The following is a 22,292-nucleotide window of genomic DNA, read 5'->3' on the forward strand; positions in this document are numbered from 1 at the left end:
TACCAAATTTCACAATTACAATTACAAGAACTTCTCATTTAAACATTCCTTTTGCTAGACTTACAAAAACTAAATTTTTTATAACTATATCAGGTCCTAATTTGTGGAATCATATCCCACCAAATATCAAAACGTCAATATCATTATTTACTTTCCGAAAAAAGTTAAAGAATCATTATATATCTAAATATTATACTGCTTAGTTAATATGCTTATTATCATTATTTATACTCACTATTTATGTCTTACACAAAATATTAGTTGTTGTTTATTATTGCAATCTTTAATCTATACTATATATAATGTATATATAGTATATACTATATATATACTGGAATTATAATTTATGTATACATATTTTTTTTTTTTTTCATTTACCAATATCGGTAGTTATTTCATTTATAATTATCATGAAACTATTGAAATATAATTTAAATAATTTGTATAAAGAAGATGTTAGTTATGTTATTATACTGTAATTTTTTATCCTAAATTATATAATTATATATTCTAGGTTATTTTTATTTTTTTAGTAATGTGTTTCGTTATGGGTCCCTACGAGACAAGTTTTTAACTTCTAGAAGGGATCCATGATAATAATGACTACCAATTACTGCTTTATCTATGTTCACTTTAATATCTTTTTTCTATTTTGTATATATTCATTCATTATTATCTAAATAAATATTATCTGAATCTGAATCTGAATCTGAATATATGGGTGTATCACATTTTTGTTGTCACATACAGTTTGATAGTGTAGACAGAGCTTTAGAAAACTTAATAAATCCTGGAGTACAGTCAACTTTTTCAATACTATAGGTGCCCTGACAAACAGAAACTCATCCAAAACCACCACGTTTTGGCAGGTATTCAATCACCCATATGAATCTTGTACTAAAAAAAAGGAAAAAGTAATCCAAGTTTTCTCTAATATTATAATGCACTTACTTTTCATCTCTTTTACTAATTGGTCAATAGTATCAAAAAGTTCTTTGTACGCCTTAATGTGTGATATCAGGTCATCACGATCTCTGCTAAGTGCTGCCATTCGACTTTGCTTACGAGCATCTAAAAAAGAAAAACAAAGTTGTAGAGCGTACTAACTACATGATACCAACAACTTCTGAACTTTAAAGATATATTTCTCAAATAGTATTATTAATATTAATTATTAATTATTGTATATGACATTTTAATGCAACTTCAATTTGAAAAAAAAAATGGCAAGAAAAAATGAAATTTAAAGAAAAAATGAGTTGTCTTTATACAAGTGAAAACATTATTACTTTTTTGTGTTTTTTTTTCTCAACAGAAGTGATCTTTATTAAAACTGCAACATGGCCTATTCAAAGTCTGATTTATAATATTCATTTTTCATGTTTTTTTTTTTTTTGGGGGGGGGGGGGAGACAATGCATCTTTAAATTATGTTATTTAAAAAAAAAACACAAAACAAATGCCTACCATTATAGAATAAAAAAGGCTGACAAAATGGCTTCACTTTATTGGAGAGTTTAGATGATGTCACGGCCATCTTAACAACATATTCTACCCCATCTTTCCCTGGAGTGTTAGCCTCCACTGTTACATTCTAAAAGTGAATAACAAGTTACTTTAAACATACTGAAGAAAAGGGTTCGTTATTAAAGTTGCGCTGTGCTGTACATAAATAAAATAGATGATGACATTAATTTAAATTAATAAAAAGCTTGGTTGAAAAGGAAAGACTTCAACTAGGTCTTGAAAGAGTTTATAGTAGTACACTGATTGAAATTGGTAGGGAATTTGGAGTTGAAGCTGCCACAGCAAAGCTCTACCACCATATGTAGAATGTCCTAGTCTAGTCTTAGGAACTACTATAGGTATTTATTCAGAAGGCAGCCCAACGGCTGAAAGGTTCTGCAAACAACGTACAAAGTAAAAATTTAAAAGACTCTAACAACAATATAATATATACAAGTACACAGTAAATCAGATAATTAAAAAGCCGTTAAAATTCTTTAAAAAGCCAAAAGACCCAGATAAACCAAAGCAAGTGGTAAATACTAATTCGTTAATTATTATTAATGTTATAAACCTACAAGGTTTTAGTTTTAGAAGCTTCTAGCAGACATTAGCCACCTGATCTAAGAGATCTAGTAGGCTGGTAAATATGCACAAGTTTAGATAGGTAGACTGTTGCCAAATTGTGTATATAGTTATATTTAGCAACCTTATGTCAGACATGAAATTATGGGTGCGTGTTACTTTCAGAAAACATTTTTAAACCCGGTATTTGGCGATCAAGTTCAATTGGCGTTTTTAAAACCGTATCTAAAATTGGTTCTTATTATGTAGACATTTCTGTTGGCAAGAAAATACCATTTCTTCAAGATACAGTACACTATTTAAATCTGTATTCTCTTGCTCAATAGAACTGTGGAATACTTTTATTTAATTACACATAATGCTAGTACCAGATTTAGTAATCAATTCTGAAAGCTCGCACAGATGCTAGAAAATTTAGAATTTTTATTTAATGGAGCTCAACTTTGGAATAAATTACCATTAACTATAAAATGTACCTCTTCAAGATTTAAATTCATAAAAGAAGTTAAATGTTTACTATTACAAAAGCATTAATTTTAGCCCTTACTCTCTATTATATAGTTGTAGTTTCTTCTTATTGAATTATTACCATATTATTGTTGTTAGAATGATCAAATGCTTTTTGACCAATTTATTTTTGTGACAGGGGTCAAACTAGTGAAAATTATTTTTTGGCTCCTTTTCACATATAGTAGTACTGTATGTACCTTATTATAATATGTAAATAAAGTTGAATGTGAATGTAATTGGGCCATAATATTCTAACAAAACAAGAGGAAAAAATTGTTTATTTAGGAATGAGTGGTCAAAGAAAGGAATTTTTGTTAAACTATTTATTTTTTATCTTACTTCAATCAACGCTCTGCCCTTGGTCATGGTAAAAGTCATGTTACTGGCAGATTGATCAAGACATGGCATCTCGCTGTCATCACCCTCATCTGTGTCACTCACAGAACTACACACTGTCACAGAAACTTTGCCATTGATGTCCTCACCTGCAGGGTTGTTGAATTCATCCTGAAGGTAAAAGTTACAAAAAAAAAAGAATTTAATAAATTATGTTCTGAATGCCAAAGCAATCAATTTAGCAGAAATGTACAGGGTCCAGCAATTTTCAGACTTGTCAGATATTTATATTTATAATTATTGCTTAATAAAAACACTCAAATATTTAGCGACCAAAAAAAAAAAAGAAGGTGGGCGTGGCACATTTTTAAACAGCTGTAACTTTTGAAGTAATGCAAATTTTGAACTGAATTTTTGTGAATTTTCATTAAACCAAAAAAGGTACATGTAATTCAATTTTTAGCAAAATCAGAGATGGTTACTGTCAGCCACTGGTTGATTTGGCATGGAATGAACCAAATGTGATGTGATTATAGTGATGAGATCTCAAGTTGCTAAAATCAATTTTGGTAGTTTTGATAACAAATTTCCGTATTAAATAGAACATTTAGGTATTTTATTACGTATTGCGTGATTTATTCTGCACATTCACACATGTTTCTGAACATGTGCAGTACTGTTTTCTGACTGCATGTAGTGACTTGGTACGTCATGAAACATGAAATAAAAAATTGACAATGATGTGTTTTAAAGCTTGTACAACCGAGGAAAACCAGAAAAAGCTGGTCTGTTTGTTGTGTGGGTCGTTAATTTTCAATCTGCTGGGGGTTTCCCATAAATTAAGGTCAGGTGTATTTTGTATGTATTTTTATAGTATTTATCTTCATTTTCGTGCATTTTGTAACTGGGCCAAATTTAGTCGTACATGGAAAGTCCATAATACTTACTTACTTAAGATTGGAAGATAATATTGATGATGATAATATTGATGATGATAATATTGCTGATGATTCGATAATGATAAGGATGATTCACCAAATTATTATCAAACTGATCCTTACCTGTAAATTCAACTGAAGGCTACTGACAAGAACTCGTCTGTCTGCACGAGGACTGTTCGATACGGTGGGTGTTAATTGAGAGGCATTGGTTACTAGCTTTGCAGGCGGGCCTGCAATAACTGTAAACTTCAACTAAAACATATCAAAGCAAAAAAACAATTAATGGTTTTAAATATAAAATAGTTAAAATAGTAGCTGTGTGCATTTCTAGCATGTTATTTTAATTGTGGTCAAGGAAAAATATTGACCGTGGGATTATAACCGAGTCAGTATATAGGCCTTGGGCTTATTACCGAGTAAGTATATAGGCCTGGGCTTATAATCAAGTCAGTATTTAGGCTTTGGGCTTATAACCAAGTCAGTATATATGCCTTTGGTTTATAACCAAGTCAGTATCGTACAAACCTCTTGTGAGCTGATAACAACATTCTGGTTGTTGTATTTACTGGAATATTGAAATGTAATTTTACATGGTCCACTAGCTTCTGGTGCTTTTCGATTCCTGTAAAAAATGTAAATAAAAATGTCTCAGTTTTTCAAAAATATATAATGTTTTTGAAACAACAACGCAACATTGTATTTATTGAAAACTGTTCACCTAAAGTTGAATTGAAAAATAGTGTATATGTAGACTTTTTTATAACCGAAGACAGTTGTATCATAAAAAACATAGTAGCCAATTACAGTATATTTACAACACATTATGATATAAATTATTATAAAATGACATTATAAAGGGGACAAATTCAGAATTGATATAAGAAAAATCAATTAAGAAAACCATTCAAAATTCATAAACTTTTGAGAGAGTTATGTATTTTCATGCAATCAGACAATGTATTAAGATGGAAGACATACCTGAAGTATGCAAATCTATTTTCATCTGCCGCCTTCCTAGGATCGCTGCTGTAGCACACGCCACTAAGACACTGCGCATGACGTATTACCATTGTGAAACTTTTGACGTTTACGTTTTGAAGGTTTCCTTTATCTTCTGTTAACACTGTCACACAGAAATCTATAAAAAAAAGGAAGTGTAAAATTATTCAAGTGTCAGATACATCTGTACATGCTCAAATCAAGTAGTGAGCAACAAAACATAATTAGTGGGTAAACAACATAACATCTTGCAATGTATGATATAAATTCTTTAATATTATTCTTAGTTGAGGAAATTTGGATCAGGACCTCTACGAACCCATAAACACAGTGTAATGCCAAAATAAAAACACCACAATCATTTTGAATAGAGGATAAAGTTCTTTATTGTACACGAGTACAATATATTTACACAGGATCAAAAGCTTTACGTCCTATCCAAAGGATGAGGCAATGAGATTAAAGCATTGGCTTAAAATATACAAGATGACACAGAAAGGTGTTGAACCTATGCCTCTCACCTGTTAATTACTTCAATTTCATATTTTCACTCTTTATATATTGCTCTTTTACTTGACTTGGGTGCTATTACAATGGATTTAAATCAGTCAATACCATACATGCACAACATCTATTTTCCTTACCTGGTAGGATTCCGCCTGCTAAAATCTTCTTTTCAGTATATGTTACGTCTAGGCTCACAGGTCTCATTGGATCTGGCAAGACTTTCACAGTGAGTGTTGGACTAACAATATTTGTCTTTCCAATCAAAACTTTAACGGACAGCTTGTACGTCCCACTAAAAACATTTTTAAAATCAAAACAAAAAAAATTGAACTGTATGTTTAATAATAATTTTTAAATAAACTAATAAATTTGCAACAAAAAGGCAATATTTTAATACTGAAATGTGTATGTTATTTATTTGAATGAAAATGATAATTGTTGTATTGACTGAAGTCATCAGCTTATAGGTGCGTATATATGAGTATCAATATGACATATGTTGACTTCAGCTCTGTCTAACACTATCAAACTTTATATACAAAAATAGGATGTGCTCATATATGGACATGATGATGTCATGTAACTACCATATTTGGGCATATAACTACCATATTTGGGGACATTAAACTTTTTTAATAGTATAGACAGAGCTTTAGATGATAAGTTTTGCCTCAAAATAATATGCAAATTTAGGGTGGGACCTAATAACAATCAAAAAACCTGATTTGAGAAAAAAAACCATAAAAGACTACTTACATGCCCGACATAACTTTGTAATCTCCGAAGTCAATGATTCCATTTTTGTCACAAGCAACATTTGGCTTTGCAGACGAACCCAGCTAGATTACGATAAAAAGCATGAAAAAATAAGATAAATGGACATTTTGATAGATTGGATCCCTCCAAATTATAAATGTGAACGAGAATCTTAAAGCTCTGTCTACACTTTCAAACTAGTTTGACAAAAATAGTTTGATGTGCCCAAATATGGTAGATGGTAGTGATATGACATCATCATGACATTAATAGCCACATCACACTTTTTTTGTCAAACTAGTTTGATAGTGTAGACAAAGTTTCAATTACAATCCATTGTTTTTTTTTTTTTGCTTTTCTAATTTTGGATTCAAATCCTTTCAGATACCAGTATTACAAAATATCAAGTTAAGATCAAATCAGTAGCATCTTGTTTGTATGCGTCTTGTAAATGGATTACTGAACATCTAGATTTACCTGAAGGCCAGATGAGGGATTAAGACTCGCTTTCACGTTAATGTATGATGGCGGATTGCCAGATTCATCAGTAAGTTGAAGCGAGATTGGTTTTCCGAACCATGATTCCGAGTGAAGAATAATTGGCTGAAACGAAAATATAATTAATTCTTTGCCATTAATTGATATTGGTCTGACAAAACATACTAGCATTAAGATTATCATTACTTAAATACATAGACTATTAAACTATGCAATGGGTTAAAGAAACATACTGTTTAGGAGCCACTGTAATACTCAGTTCCTAATGTATGGCCCTAAAGGCTTTCAAACAATTTATGATGGAAAGCATGAATATACTTACTTCAGCTGGAGTAAAGTGGACAAATTTAAGCTTGCTTGGGAGACCAGGATCAATTGTAAGCTTGACATAGTCAGTTAAGCCACAGTAAGTCAGCGTAATCTCACGTTGTCCAAGCGTGTCTCCTGTAAATCGAATGTTCTTTAACACAAAGCCGACATTCTGCAAAAGAGCCCTCTGGAGTTGTCTTGGGTTAAGGTTCTCTGAAGTGACTTCCAACTGGCTCAGAGCTCCATGAGGTAACTGTGAGTTAAAATAAAGTTGAATGAACACAGAATACCAGAAAGAATATGGTGAACAAAGCCTGTATTGATGAATTCATTTACTGAAGGGAATAAGTTTACCATCTTAGGAATAAGTTTACCGGCCTAGGAATAAGTTTAGCATCCTAGGAATAAGTTTATCGGCCTAGGAATAAGTTTACCGGCCTAGGAATACGTTTACCAGCCCAGAAATAGGTTTACCAGCCTAGAAAAAGTTTACCAGCCTTAGGAATAAGTTTACCAGCCTAGGAATAAGTTTACCGGCCTAGGAATAAGCTTACCAACATAGAAATAACTTTACCATACACAAATATATGACCCAATATTGTATCATTGTTGTTGTATCATTGTTCCAAGGTACAGTATAAGGCTATGTTTTGGGGTAGGTTGTGAGGTTTCATTTTTAATGAATTTATAATATACTATATTTTTTCATATTTGCTTTATACTGTAAGTAAAAAGTTATTCCTACCTTCTTAATTGGATTTGAATGTTGGTCAGTGACACTAACTATGATTTCACCTTCCCAAACTTCACCTAAACGTACACTTTTAGGCCCCTTGGCAGTGGCTTTTAACAATGCCGCTTCCCCAGCATTAGGCCTAAAAACAAAATAAGAGTGTTAAGCAGTTTAAAACTTACAATTTCTGGTGCATCTATGTGTAGGCAGCACTCATATGGTGTTGTAAGATTATATCACCCTTAACTGCTCGAATAAGCAGTTATGGGAAACATTAGTCATAGATACTTAGTAGAATACCTACGTGAAATATATTTAAAATTGGGACAAGGGTGCCAGGCTCCAACAGTCTGTGTTAATGGCTTTTTTAGGCCAGTCTCTTCATTAACCATACATGGAAGTGTACCATGTTTTAAAATACAACAGATAGGTCTAGTTAACTCGGGCTCGGGCCAGCTAACTACGGCTAACTGCCTCCGTTGGTTTGATTAGGAAAAATAACAGATCATTAAAGCACGGTTCCTACTAGAGACGCAACCAATCAGAAGTGAAGCTCGGATAACCCATCGCTTGTGATTGGTCAAACCAAGCATTAGGGAAAGGCTTCAACAAACCTCCATACTTACTTTACTGTAAAAGAGAACTCAACACCAGAACCATCGCTCAGGCTTACTTCGCAGTATTTTGGGTCTAAGATGGAATCAGGAACTTTCAAGTTTGGTAGACGTCCTTCCAAAAGCAGGTCCTTGTTAAATCTTGGTAACCAACTTACTTTGATCTTATCCGCTAGTTCTTTCGTCATCGTAAGGTGGCGCTTTCCCTCATCGAACAATGCAAACACTGTGGGAAATTGTGTACATTTTGGTGAAGATGGGAGTAATTGGTAACAAATGGTGGAGCAGTTAGGTTAGGGACGCCGTTTACCGTACCTAAAGAGCCAAAAATATCAGCAAGGGTTCGAGGCCTTTGCTTTCAACACTGCCTGTGACAGTGATAGTGTCAACATTATAAAAAAGAAATAAACAATCTTACTAAGGTCTGTGATGTGCTCTCCAGCAGTTCTGTTGAGCTCTTGCAGAGGTAATAACTTCTCCAGTTTACCATCTGGTTTTGTGAAGAAGACATCAAGGAAACAGGGCTGACAGCTAGGTATGATGGTGATTGATTGCTCAAATGCTGGCACATTTTTAAAATTCTAAAATATATTAAGTAAATTTGCATATTGGCAAATATATGTGAAGCTCTGTCTAGACTACCAAACTTCTTTATGGCTATGGCTATTGACAATGTCAATAGTTTTACATTCATCTGAATGATGGATGAAACTAAGTCAGGACTGTTTAAAGCACCTTGATTGGTCCTATCATTGATCAAGGGCTTCTCTCATCCAGTGCCCACTTTAACCAGGGGAAAGGCATGGGCCAATACGTCTGAGCCCGATACTAGATGCAGGGGCTGTCATAAAAGTCAGTAGTGCTGATTTAAAATGCCTAATGCTCCGTATACAGCATCCGACATTGCTTAACTTCGGTTCATAACTATAGGCCTATCCACCATTTTATTGTTTTTTAAGTAAGCTACATCTACCTAACACAGATCAAGTACTGTACAACGGTTCTTGAGTTAATAATTAAAGTCTATAGTAACAGCTAAAAAATGTGGTAGAACACAGGTTATGACTACATCACATCTATCAATGAATTTAGATATATGCCAGTTCGCTCTCTATCCCAATGAGTATATTGTCCCCAGCAAACAATTCAACAACAAAAAATCCAGTCAAAACTTGTACATTATATATATCTCTTTAAAAATAAATATATTTTCTAAATAGTCTATTATTAAAAATGTATTTTTTTTTGTTAAATGCCATTTTAATCGAAAAAACTGCAAAAAATTGTCAAACTGGCTGCCAGCCAATGGGTTTTTGGTTGAATTTGACCATTTATTTATATGAGAAAACAGAAGGGATTACATTTATAAAAACTACAAATAACCTATTCAAAGTCAATTTTAATCAATCTTAATTAATAAATACATCTTTAATTAGTACATAACAGACAATAACTTACACTTAGTTCAATTCTTGCAGTGATCTTCTGTGGTTTTTTGATGTTTTTAATAAATAGAATATTTCCTGACAATGTGCCTTTACCCGTATTACTACAATCAGCATTGTATGTTGGCAACGATCCTGCACCAAGAAACTGTCAAGAAAAGATTCAAATATTAAAGTATTTCAACATTTTTGGCGCACAGTCATCTAAAAAGATATATATAGATTTGAGTGAATAATGACATAATGCATAATTTAATAATTATTAAATTATTTCAATATTTATTTTTAAAATAATGTTGATATTGAAAATGTGTGTAGTTGTTGTAGATGCTTTAATTGTAGAACGTAATTTTGTAGTCTGTTTTGGTTTCTTGCTGTGCTCCCTTCTGGGTTGACCAACTAGCATAGGTGTTTAGCACCTGTTTGGTCTTTCTTTGCCTTTTTTATTTTTGTCTTCTTTGTAATGTATATGGCAGAAAAAAGTGGGTCATTTTGAAGTATCATAATAGTTATTAACTTTCACCAAAAATTAGTCAAAAAAAAATAATTTAAAACTGAAATACAGATGTTTTTTTGTTCAAAAAATAACTTTGACCTCCAGTCAAAGTTTTCGATCAAAACATATCTCATAATGCAAAGCGCTTGTTTGGCTAATCTGTGTATGCATAATCATAAAACTTCTTCGCGATCTGTGTGAAAACACCTTCTCAACTCTGACGAGTTGTAAACAATGCTAATTAACATATCATGCATAATGCATACTCGTGGTTTGAAATCTTTGTTTACTTTCGCTCGCTCGCGACAAGTTTCCAGATGAACTGTAATCAAACTAATTTACCTGTTAATCACGTAAACTTGTTGTTTTTGGGTCAAATTTTCGATATGGCCAATTTAAATTTAAAATATTTTGACATTCAATTTTTTTGTTTCAAGGGACAATAAACATCTTTAAGTATAGGCTAGGTAATAGACTGGAGCTGTAGCTTGGTGGTTAACATGCTTGCCTTCCAATACCAAAGCTCAGGGTTCATTCCTGACCTAGTGTGGTTCTAACCACTCCTTAAGCCTTAAATGCGACTTAGTTTATAAGCACTATAAATTGTTTATCCATCCTGTAATTAGCAAGTTTTGGCCAGAACTTGGTACACTATTCGAAAAGAGTAGGAGATCATCTCCTGGTGTACTGATGTAGTAGGCACTGCCATCGGTCCGAATCCGAATTTCCTCAGTTTCCAGTTAAGCTTGAGGACCAGAATAATAAATTTAATATTTAACATTTTTAACATGTAAATGTGTATGAAAATAGATCCTTGCAATCGACCACTGAAACACTTACCTTACAAACAACATTCAGTTTAGGTTGTACTGTTATATTTCCAGCAGCGTCGTGTATCTCAACATTAAACAACACTGGTTTACCATTCTCAAGCTCAATCTCTTCGTCTTGCCGGTTGGATACGTGTATCAAAGATGGCCACCCTTCAATGAAATAAATACATATAACAGACATACTTGTAATTTTGTTTATAATTTCAATAACCCAATTCGTAGACTTCGTTCAAAATGAATGTTCAATTTTCCCATGTTAGTGTCTGTAAGAATGGTATTTTTTGTAGAATTTTGTTAGTTTTAACAACGGTGTTTTACAAAATCCTGAATTAGATATCTTTTATTGTACCGTTTCTAAGTTTAACTATATTGTACATGAATTAGTTAACACTGCTGCCAATCTATAGATTAGATTAACTATTAGGCTTTTATTTTTATATGTGTATTTTTATATTATATTTTCATACTGTAATTGGTATATACACTGTTGGATGTGAAAGAAAAAAAAAAAATAAAAAAAAAATACAAATACAATTTCTTTACCTGGGAGAAGCCTAAATTTCATGGTTTCACATGGGCTGTCCACCAAACTTGGCAGAGTAATGTTGAAGCTGTAGTCCTTTCCTAAGGGGCTGTCCACACACGCAATGGCTTTGACATCCTTAATTAAGAGTGTGGTACCTTTTACCACGGTAGTATCGTATTCCACGGTGATACCACTACAAGAAACACCATCGATTTATTGAATTTGACATTATTATGGATAAACAACAGGTTATTCTACATGCACATAAAGATGGGGAAACAGTAAGCCTTGAGAGCAAGAAGGCATTATGAAATTGAGCTGGCATGTGAGTTTGGGCTGCAATGTTTGTGTCTTAATAAAAAATGGTTAAAAACTCCAATGCATATTAGCAAGATAAAGAACAAGCATTATTTGAAAAGAGTAAGTGGACAATTGCACTTTTTTTAATTCAGCTCAACTCAAGAATATTTTAGCAATAAGTTAGCAAAAAAAAATATTTTGGCACAAATATCGAGCTGGAACTAGTTATCCGACATAACCGACCACACTATGTGGGATCGTGGAATTTGCTTAGTTTCAAATTAAACTGGAAGCCATTAAATACATTGTATATGCTATTCACTTGCAAAGTTAAAAACACATCTTTATAAATAGTAATGGTTTCAACAATACCTTGCTTCAAGTACAGGTGTCAGATCAGAAGTTGGTTTGGTTTGATTACCAAATTTATCATGAACTTTTAATGGAATGTTAAACGGTACACCGACACGGAAAGGCGGCTCTAGCATCCCTACGCTAAACTTAGTAGGCGGACCCTCTGAAAAAAGGAAGAGAAATCAAAATAGTGTGTGATATTAGATTGTTAATTGAAAGCAACATTGGGGCTAAACGCTAATGCTACTTGGAACTTGTAGTCCATGGAGGTTGGTTATCAAAAGATAAAAGACTAGGATGGAATGCAACGACGCAAGCATAAATACAAGTGAGTTGATCAATGGCAAGTGAAAGTTGGAATAAAATATAGCTTGTGATTGGTCAAATTACTTAGAAATTGCATTGTATCCTAGTGGGAACCAATATTAAGTTTAGCTACTGAGTGTAAAAAATCTTTTTAAAGTCGGCTAACTAAAGCCACAGCAGTCTTAAGCTCTGTCTACACTATCAAACTTTATGTGATGTGCCCATATATGGACATGATGATGTCATATCACTACCATATTTAAGCATATCACTACCAAATTTGGGCACATCAGATTTTTTGTCAAACTAGTTTGATGGTGTAGACAGAGGATTAGTATTTTTATGCATACTTTAAAGCAATATTGTTCCACAGAATAAAGATTTTTTGTTAAAAATACTAATAGATTAAAATTAAATCCCTTACCAACAACTGCAAATTTAATCTTGTGTGAGGGGAGTGGCTTGCCACCAAACGACTCAGCATTACTTTCATTCATAACACACTGTAGCTTCAGCGTATAGTTACCAAGTGCTTTTATGTTCTCTGAAACAAACCATAAATTTGTACAGAAGTCTTTCTTGGGACAGCCCTATTCAAGGTTTACCTCTATTAAAGGGACACTTTTCATAAAATGAATACGGAAAATGTATGTTTTAAAACTACTGCCCACCTCTTTTTAGGGGACACCGCTATTCAAGGTATAACCCTATTAAAAGGATACTTTTACATAAAATGAACAAGTGTAATGTATGTTTTAAAACTACAGCCAACCTTTATTTAGGGCGAAAACCCCTATTAGGGGGGCACTTTAAAGGTATCCTCTAATAGGGGTTCTGCTGTATATATCACCTTTACAAGTAAAGATTCATGAAAAATAAATTTTGTTCAACTTACCCATTTTTCTAAACCAATACGATGTCCATTTCTTACCATACTGGCTAATATAAGACACAATTTCTTCATCTCTTGTGGAAGCTAAAAAATAAATAAATGTTGTGAGGACTTTAAAGGAAATGGAATCAGTATACTGTTTTGTACATTGCATTACAATACATGATTTTTAATGAGTGAGGATGAATTGTGTAGGGAAAGGTTTCTCCATCACATCTTAGATGCAGGATAATCTAGATATGCATGATGTCATTCAACCCTCAATGAAGAAATGAGTTCAAGATACTAATATAAACGGTAACTTTGAATGCCTATAGTGGGTTTATTTATTGTAAAAATGGACTGAACCAAGATTACAATAGAAATGCATTAAAGCTCTGTCTACACTATCAAACTAATTTGACAAAAAAGTGTGATATCTTCAAATACGGTAGTGATATGCCCAAATATGGTAGTGATATGACATCATCATGTCCATATATGGGCACATCACATTTTGTTGTCACATAAAGTTTGATAGTGTAGACAAGACTTAAAGTAAAATACCATGTAAGATGATTTTCAATTCAACAAGCAGACGTTTAGAAGAGTGCTGTGATCCTGGTAGTTTGGAAATTGCATCACCATTGCGGTTCAGTATCTCTATTTGTATTGCGCCTGTAAAACAGAGAAAGCATTTAACCATAGGGAGTGATTGGCCGAGCGGTTAAGACAGTGGAATCGTAGTCTATAGCCTTATGGCAAGTGTTTGAGGCTTACTCGCTACATGGTTGTGGTGGTAGAACAAGTCTTCTCGGCTAAGGACTATAAACCGTAGGTCCAGTGTACCTAGTATGTCGTTCAAGACAAGTAGGGCGTTCCCCCGGTGTACTAGCTCACGCAGCATTATATAAATACATTTATAACTTTATATCTTTTTAAAAATTAATGCCATAAATTATCTCCACTACTTATAAGGTCTCACAACATGTTTTTCAAGTCTCCATTTCTTTGGCTAGACAGGTCTATACTGGTTGTTTAAATTTGCCTCAAATTCCAGGTTAGTACTCTGGAATCAAGACCATCTTATGATTGTCACAGGTCTATATTGGTTGTATCATTTTGCCTCAAATTCCAGATTACTAGGCTGGAATCAAGCCCATCAATCTTATGATTGTCACAGGTCTATAATGGTTGTATTACTTTGCCTCAAATTCCAGATTACTAGGCTGGAATCAAGCCCATCAATTGTATTCCACTTACCAATCTTTTTACCTGCCGGTCGTTTCTCGTTAGGTTGGACATCAAATCCTTCTGGCCAGGAGACCATTAGCCTTTCAGGAAGCCTGCAAGAAAACATGAAAGATCTCTAGCGATCTGCCTCTAATTGAAGACCACTTGAAACTTTGTATTCATTAGCAATAACCATTGGTTAAAATTGTTCAATATAAAAGGAAAGGGTGTGTTCCAGGAAGCTTTTCTTGTATTCAGATGGGTAGGTAATAATTCAAAGGCTTACTTTCCACTTTCATCATCTATGAATTTTTTGCACTGTCTATCTGGTATAACCCGGTCCAATTTACTCAAAGGAAATGACTTCACCATGTCATACAGCATTGCAGGTTCCTATAACAAATAAAGTGGAACAATTTTATTTCAGTAAGGTTAACTGGAGTGAGTCGCCGAGCGGTTAAAACAGTGGAACTGTAATTACGCAGCCATAACATCGGCTCCATGGTTCTGGTGGTAAAACAAGTCTTCTCGAATAAGGACTCATGTCCAATCGACACATCTAGCTCATGTGCTCTTTAAAGAACCTAGACCAATTCTTAATTGGTTATTAATTTTTGATTAATTAATCATAAATATTCAACAATTCAAAAGTCGTTGATTAATCTATCATCATTATTTGTTGATTAATCAGAAAAAACTAAAATGTTTTACATACTTGGCGGACCTCAACATCTCCACCAGTTGCGAACACATCTTCGTTATAGTCACCAAACAACATGAATCGTTGAATACTACCATAAATTATTGGATTCGTTCGAGTCGTCCGCATCTAAAAACAAAATTGATTTTTAGTGATTTAGTTTGGACACAAATGAATTATGATCTTTACCCTTATTTTGTAAATTTTCAAATTGAAAGTATTTTTACACAGTAAAATGTTAGTGTTAAAATCTATAAATGATTTCTAAAATCAAGCCTCTAGCCAGGGAGGTTACTTTTTATCCACAAAAGGAGCAAACATCGTGACAAACTAGGTTAGCTAGTCATAGTTTACATTACTTCCACTGCTGGTCTCAAGCTGAAAAGTGCACTAAAGAGGGGTTTATTTGAACCTTTGAATGCCCTCCTGGCTTGGACATTATTAAATGAAAAATTAAAGATGTCAAAATGGAGAGGAGTTTAACTTGAAGATCCCATGAGCAATTGAAATGATGGGTACCATCTCTTGTATGTTAAAGTGAAAACTCGGCAATTTATGGTGACGGTGCAAAATTGTAAATCTCACAATTGTTCTGAAATCATGTACTTCCTAAATACGTCTAGTTTACTTTTTTAAATAATTTTTTTTTAAAATAGGGTTTTTTCACTTTCTCATGATGAGATGGACTTAAAATATGGTTCTCGGTAAAGTTTTCCTTTAATAAATTAGGTCTTTTTAACACTAACCAGTTGTCCCTGTTTAAATACTTTGCCATCCCACTCTATGTTCTTATACACAGCCCATGGTGATTGCCTTTTAAGAGGTAGGTCCTTCCTGGTTGTTTTACCACTATATCCGCTGAATTTAATTTGTTTATCTAGTTTACGATGACACTCCTTTAGCCACTCTGTGAACTCTTTATCGATGTTTGCACGTTGAGGCTAAAAAATATAAGATACAAGATAAGGGTGAGGGCGTGTGGACTACTGATCATGAGATCTAGGTTCAAATCCAACTCTCGCCACATTGCTTGTATCCGCAAGATACTTTACTTTACACCCAGGTGTGTAAATGGGTATTCAGTTTAGATCAAGACACAATCTTGTGCTGATTACTAGCTGCATTATGGGAGTATGTTTCCATACGTGTTTGATAACAAAAAAATGACTGGGGTAATAATGTTCAGCGCTTAGAGGTTTCACAACATTAGGCGCTATATAAATCCAGGATATTATTATATTATTATTATGCATATTAATCTCTGAAATACAAAAATATAAATATTATCATTGGGTTAAATTTTGATTTAATGATAGGAATAAAAGCATTGAAATAAAGGAAAACTGCTGTTGATTATAAATTTGAAACTCAATGCTAAATATAACTTGTTATAATACAAACAATACATCTGTATATCCACTAATTGTAGATCTTTTATGTACTCACCAGTCCGGCAATAACCTTTTCAAAAATGGTATTATTATCCCGTAGTCGCACCTCCAAATCACTAAAGGTCAGTTTGTTTGTGCTAACTTGGAACATGTCATTTGTCCACAGCACGCCTGACAGCCGGTTGAAGCACTCCACTGGAATCGGGCCACGCTTTTTTGGTGGTGCACACCAATCAAAACTACAATAAAAACATTAAACTAGATTTGAACTCGTCACTTCGGACGAGTTAGGTTATCCGCAGCGCAAAAGCCACGTGCACGTCATACGTTAGAATATTGCGCGCAGAAAAACGATTACGCCATTGAAAAAATGTTAGTGCGTTCTCTACTTTGCGTCACGTCTAAGTGTATACGGTATACACTATATACTGTATACGTACTACATACAGTGCAGAATAGGTGAAAAGAAGTGACCAAAGTTATTGACGCTTTTGAACATGATGACGTAATAACAATTAAAAAAATTATAAATCATGCGAAAGATAATTGATTGACCTAGACAAAATAAAAAATTTGAGGGAAATGGAATACGCATAAGTGGAGATGCGCTCTATTAAATGTGACGAGCTATGACGAAAGAGACAAAAATCCTATATTTCATATTCGAGTGGCCAAACGATGACGTCACAATGTCCGGTTAGCCATATCGATGCATGATTCAAGAAAAAAAACTCATCTACTTCCAGAATGTGTAATTTTAAAAAAGTTCACCACGTAGTTTAGAATTTATGACTGTTTAAAAAAAGGTCTAATTTTGACAAATTTTTGAAGTTTTTCATCAAAAACGGGCGCAAATTATCCAATTCTACGTGCTCGTGTGACGTGATTTTAAGTCGAAATTGATTGAAAATTGATAAATTGACTAGAAAAGGCTGAAAAAACAAAAAACAAGCAAAAAAAAGATGTTTTTGCGCTACGTGCGCACGCGCGCGTAACAAAATTGCGCACGCGTGGGAATTTTTGAAATGCTCAAAATGACATGAAACGCGTAGAAAGTTGATTAGAAATTGATTTTTCGTATTTTGAAATTTTAAACGCACGTGCGCGCGTAACTTTCTGTAAAACATGCCATTTTCTCTCCATAGAAAGTTAGCGCATGATATGACTTAAATTTGCACCAAGTTTCAATAGAAAATGACTTTTAGTTTTTAATCTATGATCAATCATTGAAATTCTTAAAATCGCACGTAACTTACGCTGCGCATCTCCGAAATCGTCCAAAAGCTTGGCTGCACATCTACAGCAATAGGTCAATCTTATGACAAAGTTACTCAATCTTATGTTAGCCAGAAGATAGAGATATGCTGCGGACAAAATTCGTGGAAAGAAAGAAGAACATAGAAAAAAAAAAAAAAAAAAAAAAAAAAAAAGATCCTGACAATAACAAGGGGTTATCCGCCAAGTGCGGATAACCAAAAAATTAAACAAAGTCATGTAAACAATGAAATTATGCATGACAATATTTTAAAAAGTATAGATCAATTTTTTAAATATTGTTTGAAGGTTTGCATGTTGAAATCAATATATTGATATAAAGTTTGCGGTACACCGCATATATATATTTCTGAAATAAACTGTTAAGTTTTTCTATGTTTCGATAAATACACTTTGAGATTGCTCTCATCCTGCATTCTCACTCCTCACTCAAATTTTATTTTTCAACAAAACAAGCACCTACTCTTGCACAAATGTATAAGGTATCAAACGGCCATTCCAGAAGCATTCAAATATCGGTCTATTACCCCTAGCTGGTCTGTCTTGTATGTAGAACTCGAGCTCTTCATCTAAGGATGTTTCTTCATTGTCAACTAAATACAAAAATACATTGTTATATCATGCTAGTAATGTCTGAAATGAATTGGGGCTCTCAGTATATGGTCCTAAGTTATGGAACGAACTGTCTTTAGAAACGACTTGCTTTAAAAACCTTAAAATATTTAACAAAACCATTAAAAAATCATTGGTTTCCAAATACAAATAATGTGCCGTAATTAGATTTTTTATTTTTGTTAAATGACAAAAATAAACCACTCATAAATGTTGCAGGATTATAATTTATAGATCTATTATTATTAGCTAATGATTTGTCATGCAGTTGCTATTTTGTTGTTTTTGTTTAGGTGTTGGTATTTGACAAGTTCTTTTACTGATCCTTGAAACAGTTCCTATGTAATGTTACAATTTTAAGTTATTGTAATTAATGTATGCTGTTTTTATTTCATAAACTGTTTTCTAAATAAATGTTGTTGTTGTTGATTGATTGATAAAACCCCCCCATTTAGAACATTTTGCTGAAAAACCTCCTACCCGTACCTATTAAAACCCACCTTCAACCAAGACCTTCGGTGGCTATCCTAGCCCTGGGCAATGAACCATTAAGATATAACTTTACAAAATTGGATTTTACTGAACCAACAAATGTTGGTGAAACCTGTTATTTATAGTGTAAATTATTAGTTCCATGTATTATGACAAATTACAAAAAAAAAGAATTAAATTATTATACAATACATTTAATTATAATTGTTTATTATTATTAAATTGTGTTCTATGCAGATTGTTCTAAAGTTTCTTGATTATTTCACCAATACAACTAACTAAAGCTATCAAACTACACTATCAAACTAGTTTGACAAAAAAAAAGTGTGATACCAAAATATGGTAGTGAAGTGCCAAAATATGGTAGTGATATGACATCATCCTGTCCATATACTGTATGGGCACATCACATTTTTTTGTCACATAAAGTTTGATAGTGTAAACAGAGCTTAAGGTGAGAATTCAAGAAATGATACACTACTGTATATATATTTCTTTGGACACTGTTTTAGAATTGCTTAGAACTTCACTTGATACATGAATGGATGTATAACATAAACACAAATCTCACACATTTATTTACAAAAAAGTGCTGAAAGAAACAAATGAAGTGAAGCAGTAGCTTGCTGGTAACGTGCTTGCCTCCCAATCCCAAGATCCGGGGTTTAATCCTGTCCTAGTACCAGGGTTTAATCCTGTCCTAGTACCAGGGTTTAGTCCTGTCCTAGTACCAGGGTTGTAACTCATGACGCATTCAACTGCACTCCCTAGCCTCAAATGAGACTTAATAGTTTATAAGCACAATAAATTATTAAATAGTTTATACATCCTGTAATTGGCGAGTTTGTGCTTGCTGTTGGATGCGTATGAAATAAATAAATAAATACAGTGAAGTTGCACAGATACAAAAACAAGATGACAAATTATAGATTACCTTCAGTACCAAATTGAAAAGCTGAGAAATAAAATTATATTTTTAAAATATTGTACATATGTTCTTATAAATTCTTTTGAAATTGTAAAATGTTACTGTTTCAGCAGTCTGGTATTTGTGGCATTGTTTTTTTGTTTTAAATATACCTGAATTTTAGGAGACTTGTGAATTGTAAAGGTAAAGGTACTGTATGAATGACTTGTTTGGAGCAGTCCCTCTATTATTATTTTATACTTTTTTCCCAGATTGTGAATATTTGTGAGGATTTATAGGAAATATTTCTACTGTTAAACGTGTTGCCGAAATAGTGTTTAACTATTTTTTGTATCATAAATCGAATTTTGTCAGGAAATAATTTTGTTTATCCAATTTTTGGTCAAAGTGATTACTATCATGAAACTATTATGTGACAATAACATTTATTTATTTTTTCAGGGGGACAATATATCTTTAAATGAAAAACATTTCGATTGCAAAAAGATTTATCATAGGACCTAGAATGTGTCAAGGAATAAACTTTTGTCACATAAACTTTGATAGTGTAGACAGAGCCGTACCATCATCAAGTCAACTATTACAGAGATTTTTGTTGGTTCTACAGAAAACTCACCACTTCTGTATGATGTGCTTGAAGGGTACGTTTCTTTGTCATACAGAAACGGATGGTACCGCAAGATTCCTTCCACAATCCCGGTACCTTCGACTTTTGCCCGAAACTCAAAACTCTCTGGTGACGATCGAATAAACTGCGTTTGCTGATCGGTGTCGATGTCTCGCAGGTTCTGCTCTTTTGGGGGTTTACCCTTCTCGTAAAGTGTAATATCAATGTCTAGGTTCTTGAATGGAGAAGGTGCTCTTTGATGACTGCTTAAGGAGCGTTCTTCGTTGCCTTTAGGACCATGAATATAGTAGTGGTATATATGCCTAGAAATAGACAAAAGATAATTGAATATTAAGGAATGATCTAACATATGTATACATAGAAAAGAAAACCATAAAAATGGCACAACTATACAGTAAGTGTACACACAAATATACGTAGATATTTCCTGAAATAGGGTCAACTACTTGCATAAACTATATTGGAAAAGAACACTAGGCAGTTTCGGTTTAATTTCCACTCATTTAAATGCATTTAAACAAACATACATATACAGTGTATAATATATGGATCAGAACATTGGTTATTGCACAGTAAACAGTTATATAAGCAATACAGCCTACTCACGCAAGCTGTTTACACCATCCTTTGAAATCCATCTTGAGATATTGAATGTGCCTATTCTCTATCCCAGATATAGCTATATTTGTGAAGCTTTCTTGGCCTAGCTCCTCTTTTATTAGGTTCTGCATGTGCTTACTTTCAGGAGGAACATGGCTAATGTCACCGGGCTAGAGATAAACAAGTGGTAGTATAAAAAATAAGTCAATGTATTATAGTTAAAAGAGAAAAAACAATGCACTGCCTTTAAGTAGCTTGCGCCGAAATTTCTCTTGTAGACGTATCTAGGCCTAGCCTATTGGAAACTTTGTTTTCAGCTGAAATAGTTTTATAACCTATAAACTATGGGACTTTTAGTTAGAAAAGTTTGATTCTCACATTGCAATTTTGTAATAAAACAAAGTAGTAGTACTACTGTATTAGCACTGCAGTTATACTTAGTATACCTTTCTGTTATGTATGTATCCACTGTAAATAGACTCCCTCATTCTTTCCCTTCTTTCAAACTCTTCTTTGGATACAGTCAACTCATGAACATCTTTTGAACCTTTCGGCTTTGAGATCATCTAAGTAAACACCCAAAAAATAAATATAACAGATCAATTTGTTTTGTTTATTATTAAACCAGCTCATATTAATAACAAATATGCCGATTTCGCAACTTAACGGATGACATCAACATTTGCAAACAGCGTAGTTTTGGGAACACTTATGCTAACGTACTTGTTCGCTTCAAGTATGTATTTGTTTGTTTTTTATATAATTAGGCAAATTGCCAAGGATAATCATAAGTGAAATCATTTACTATCCTTCTTAAAGGTGGCAATCCCGTTCACAAAACAAACATATACACAACATGCTCTACATAAACATAGTATTATTAAAAGTATTTGGAGTTGTAAATTGTCATTAGAAAAAATCCTGACATATGACAGGACTTGAACCCAGGACCCTTGGATTGGTAGCAAAGCATCAACCACTAAGCCACAACTCTATGAGCCAGCTATCC

The 22,292-nt window shown here is 33.3% G+C and overlaps 1 protein-coding gene across 1 annotated transcript in view; it reads right to left on the reverse strand.

Annotated features, from left to right (window-relative positions):
- The window catches only part of LOC140051471 (structural maintenance of chromosomes flexible hinge domain-containing protein 1-like), a 35,234-nt gene that overhangs the window by 8,688 nt on the left and 4,254 nt on the right, over positions 1-22,292 (reverse strand). Inside the window, exons 7-35 of the mRNA XM_072096733.1 lie at positions 21,730-21,849; positions 21,290-21,453; positions 20,672-20,985; positions 18,487-18,616; positions 16,804-16,987; positions 16,104-16,298; positions 15,373-15,486; positions 14,944-15,050; positions 14,688-14,770; positions 13,992-14,102; positions 13,449-13,529; positions 12,978-13,097; positions 12,266-12,410; positions 11,611-11,786; positions 11,075-11,217; positions 9,752-9,886; positions 8,712-8,874; positions 8,306-8,519; positions 7,692-7,821; positions 6,960-7,199; positions 6,617-6,742; positions 6,140-6,222; positions 5,521-5,675; positions 4,856-5,015; positions 4,403-4,499; positions 3,998-4,129; positions 2,940-3,107; positions 1,467-1,593; positions 952-1,071 (exon numbers count right to left, since the gene is read on the reverse strand). Of these exons, the coding sequence (XP_071952834.1) occupies positions 952-1,071; positions 1,467-1,593; positions 2,940-3,107; positions 3,998-4,129; positions 4,403-4,499; positions 4,856-5,015; positions 5,521-5,675; positions 6,140-6,222; positions 6,617-6,742; positions 6,960-7,199; positions 7,692-7,821; positions 8,306-8,519; positions 8,712-8,874; positions 9,752-9,886; positions 11,075-11,217; positions 11,611-11,786; positions 12,266-12,410; positions 12,978-13,097; positions 13,449-13,529; positions 13,992-14,102; positions 14,688-14,770; positions 14,944-15,050; positions 15,373-15,486; positions 16,104-16,298; positions 16,804-16,987; positions 18,487-18,616; positions 20,672-20,985; positions 21,290-21,453; positions 21,730-21,849 (4,237 nt within the window). The remainder of the gene's footprint in view (positions 1-951; positions 1,072-1,466; positions 1,594-2,939; positions 3,108-3,997; positions 4,130-4,402; positions 4,500-4,855; positions 5,016-5,520; positions 5,676-6,139; positions 6,223-6,616; positions 6,743-6,959; positions 7,200-7,691; positions 7,822-8,305; positions 8,520-8,711; positions 8,875-9,751; positions 9,887-11,074; positions 11,218-11,610; positions 11,787-12,265; positions 12,411-12,977; positions 13,098-13,448; positions 13,530-13,991; positions 14,103-14,687; positions 14,771-14,943; positions 15,051-15,372; positions 15,487-16,103; positions 16,299-16,803; positions 16,988-18,486; positions 18,617-20,671; positions 20,986-21,289; positions 21,454-21,729; positions 21,850-22,292) is intronic.

This window comes from Antedon mediterranea, chromosome 1 (assembly GCF_964355755.1).
Source record: "Antedon mediterranea chromosome 1, ecAntMedi1.1, whole genome shotgun sequence".
Taxonomy (NCBI): domain Eukaryota; kingdom Metazoa; phylum Echinodermata; class Crinoidea; order Comatulida; family Antedonidae; genus Antedon; species Antedon mediterranea.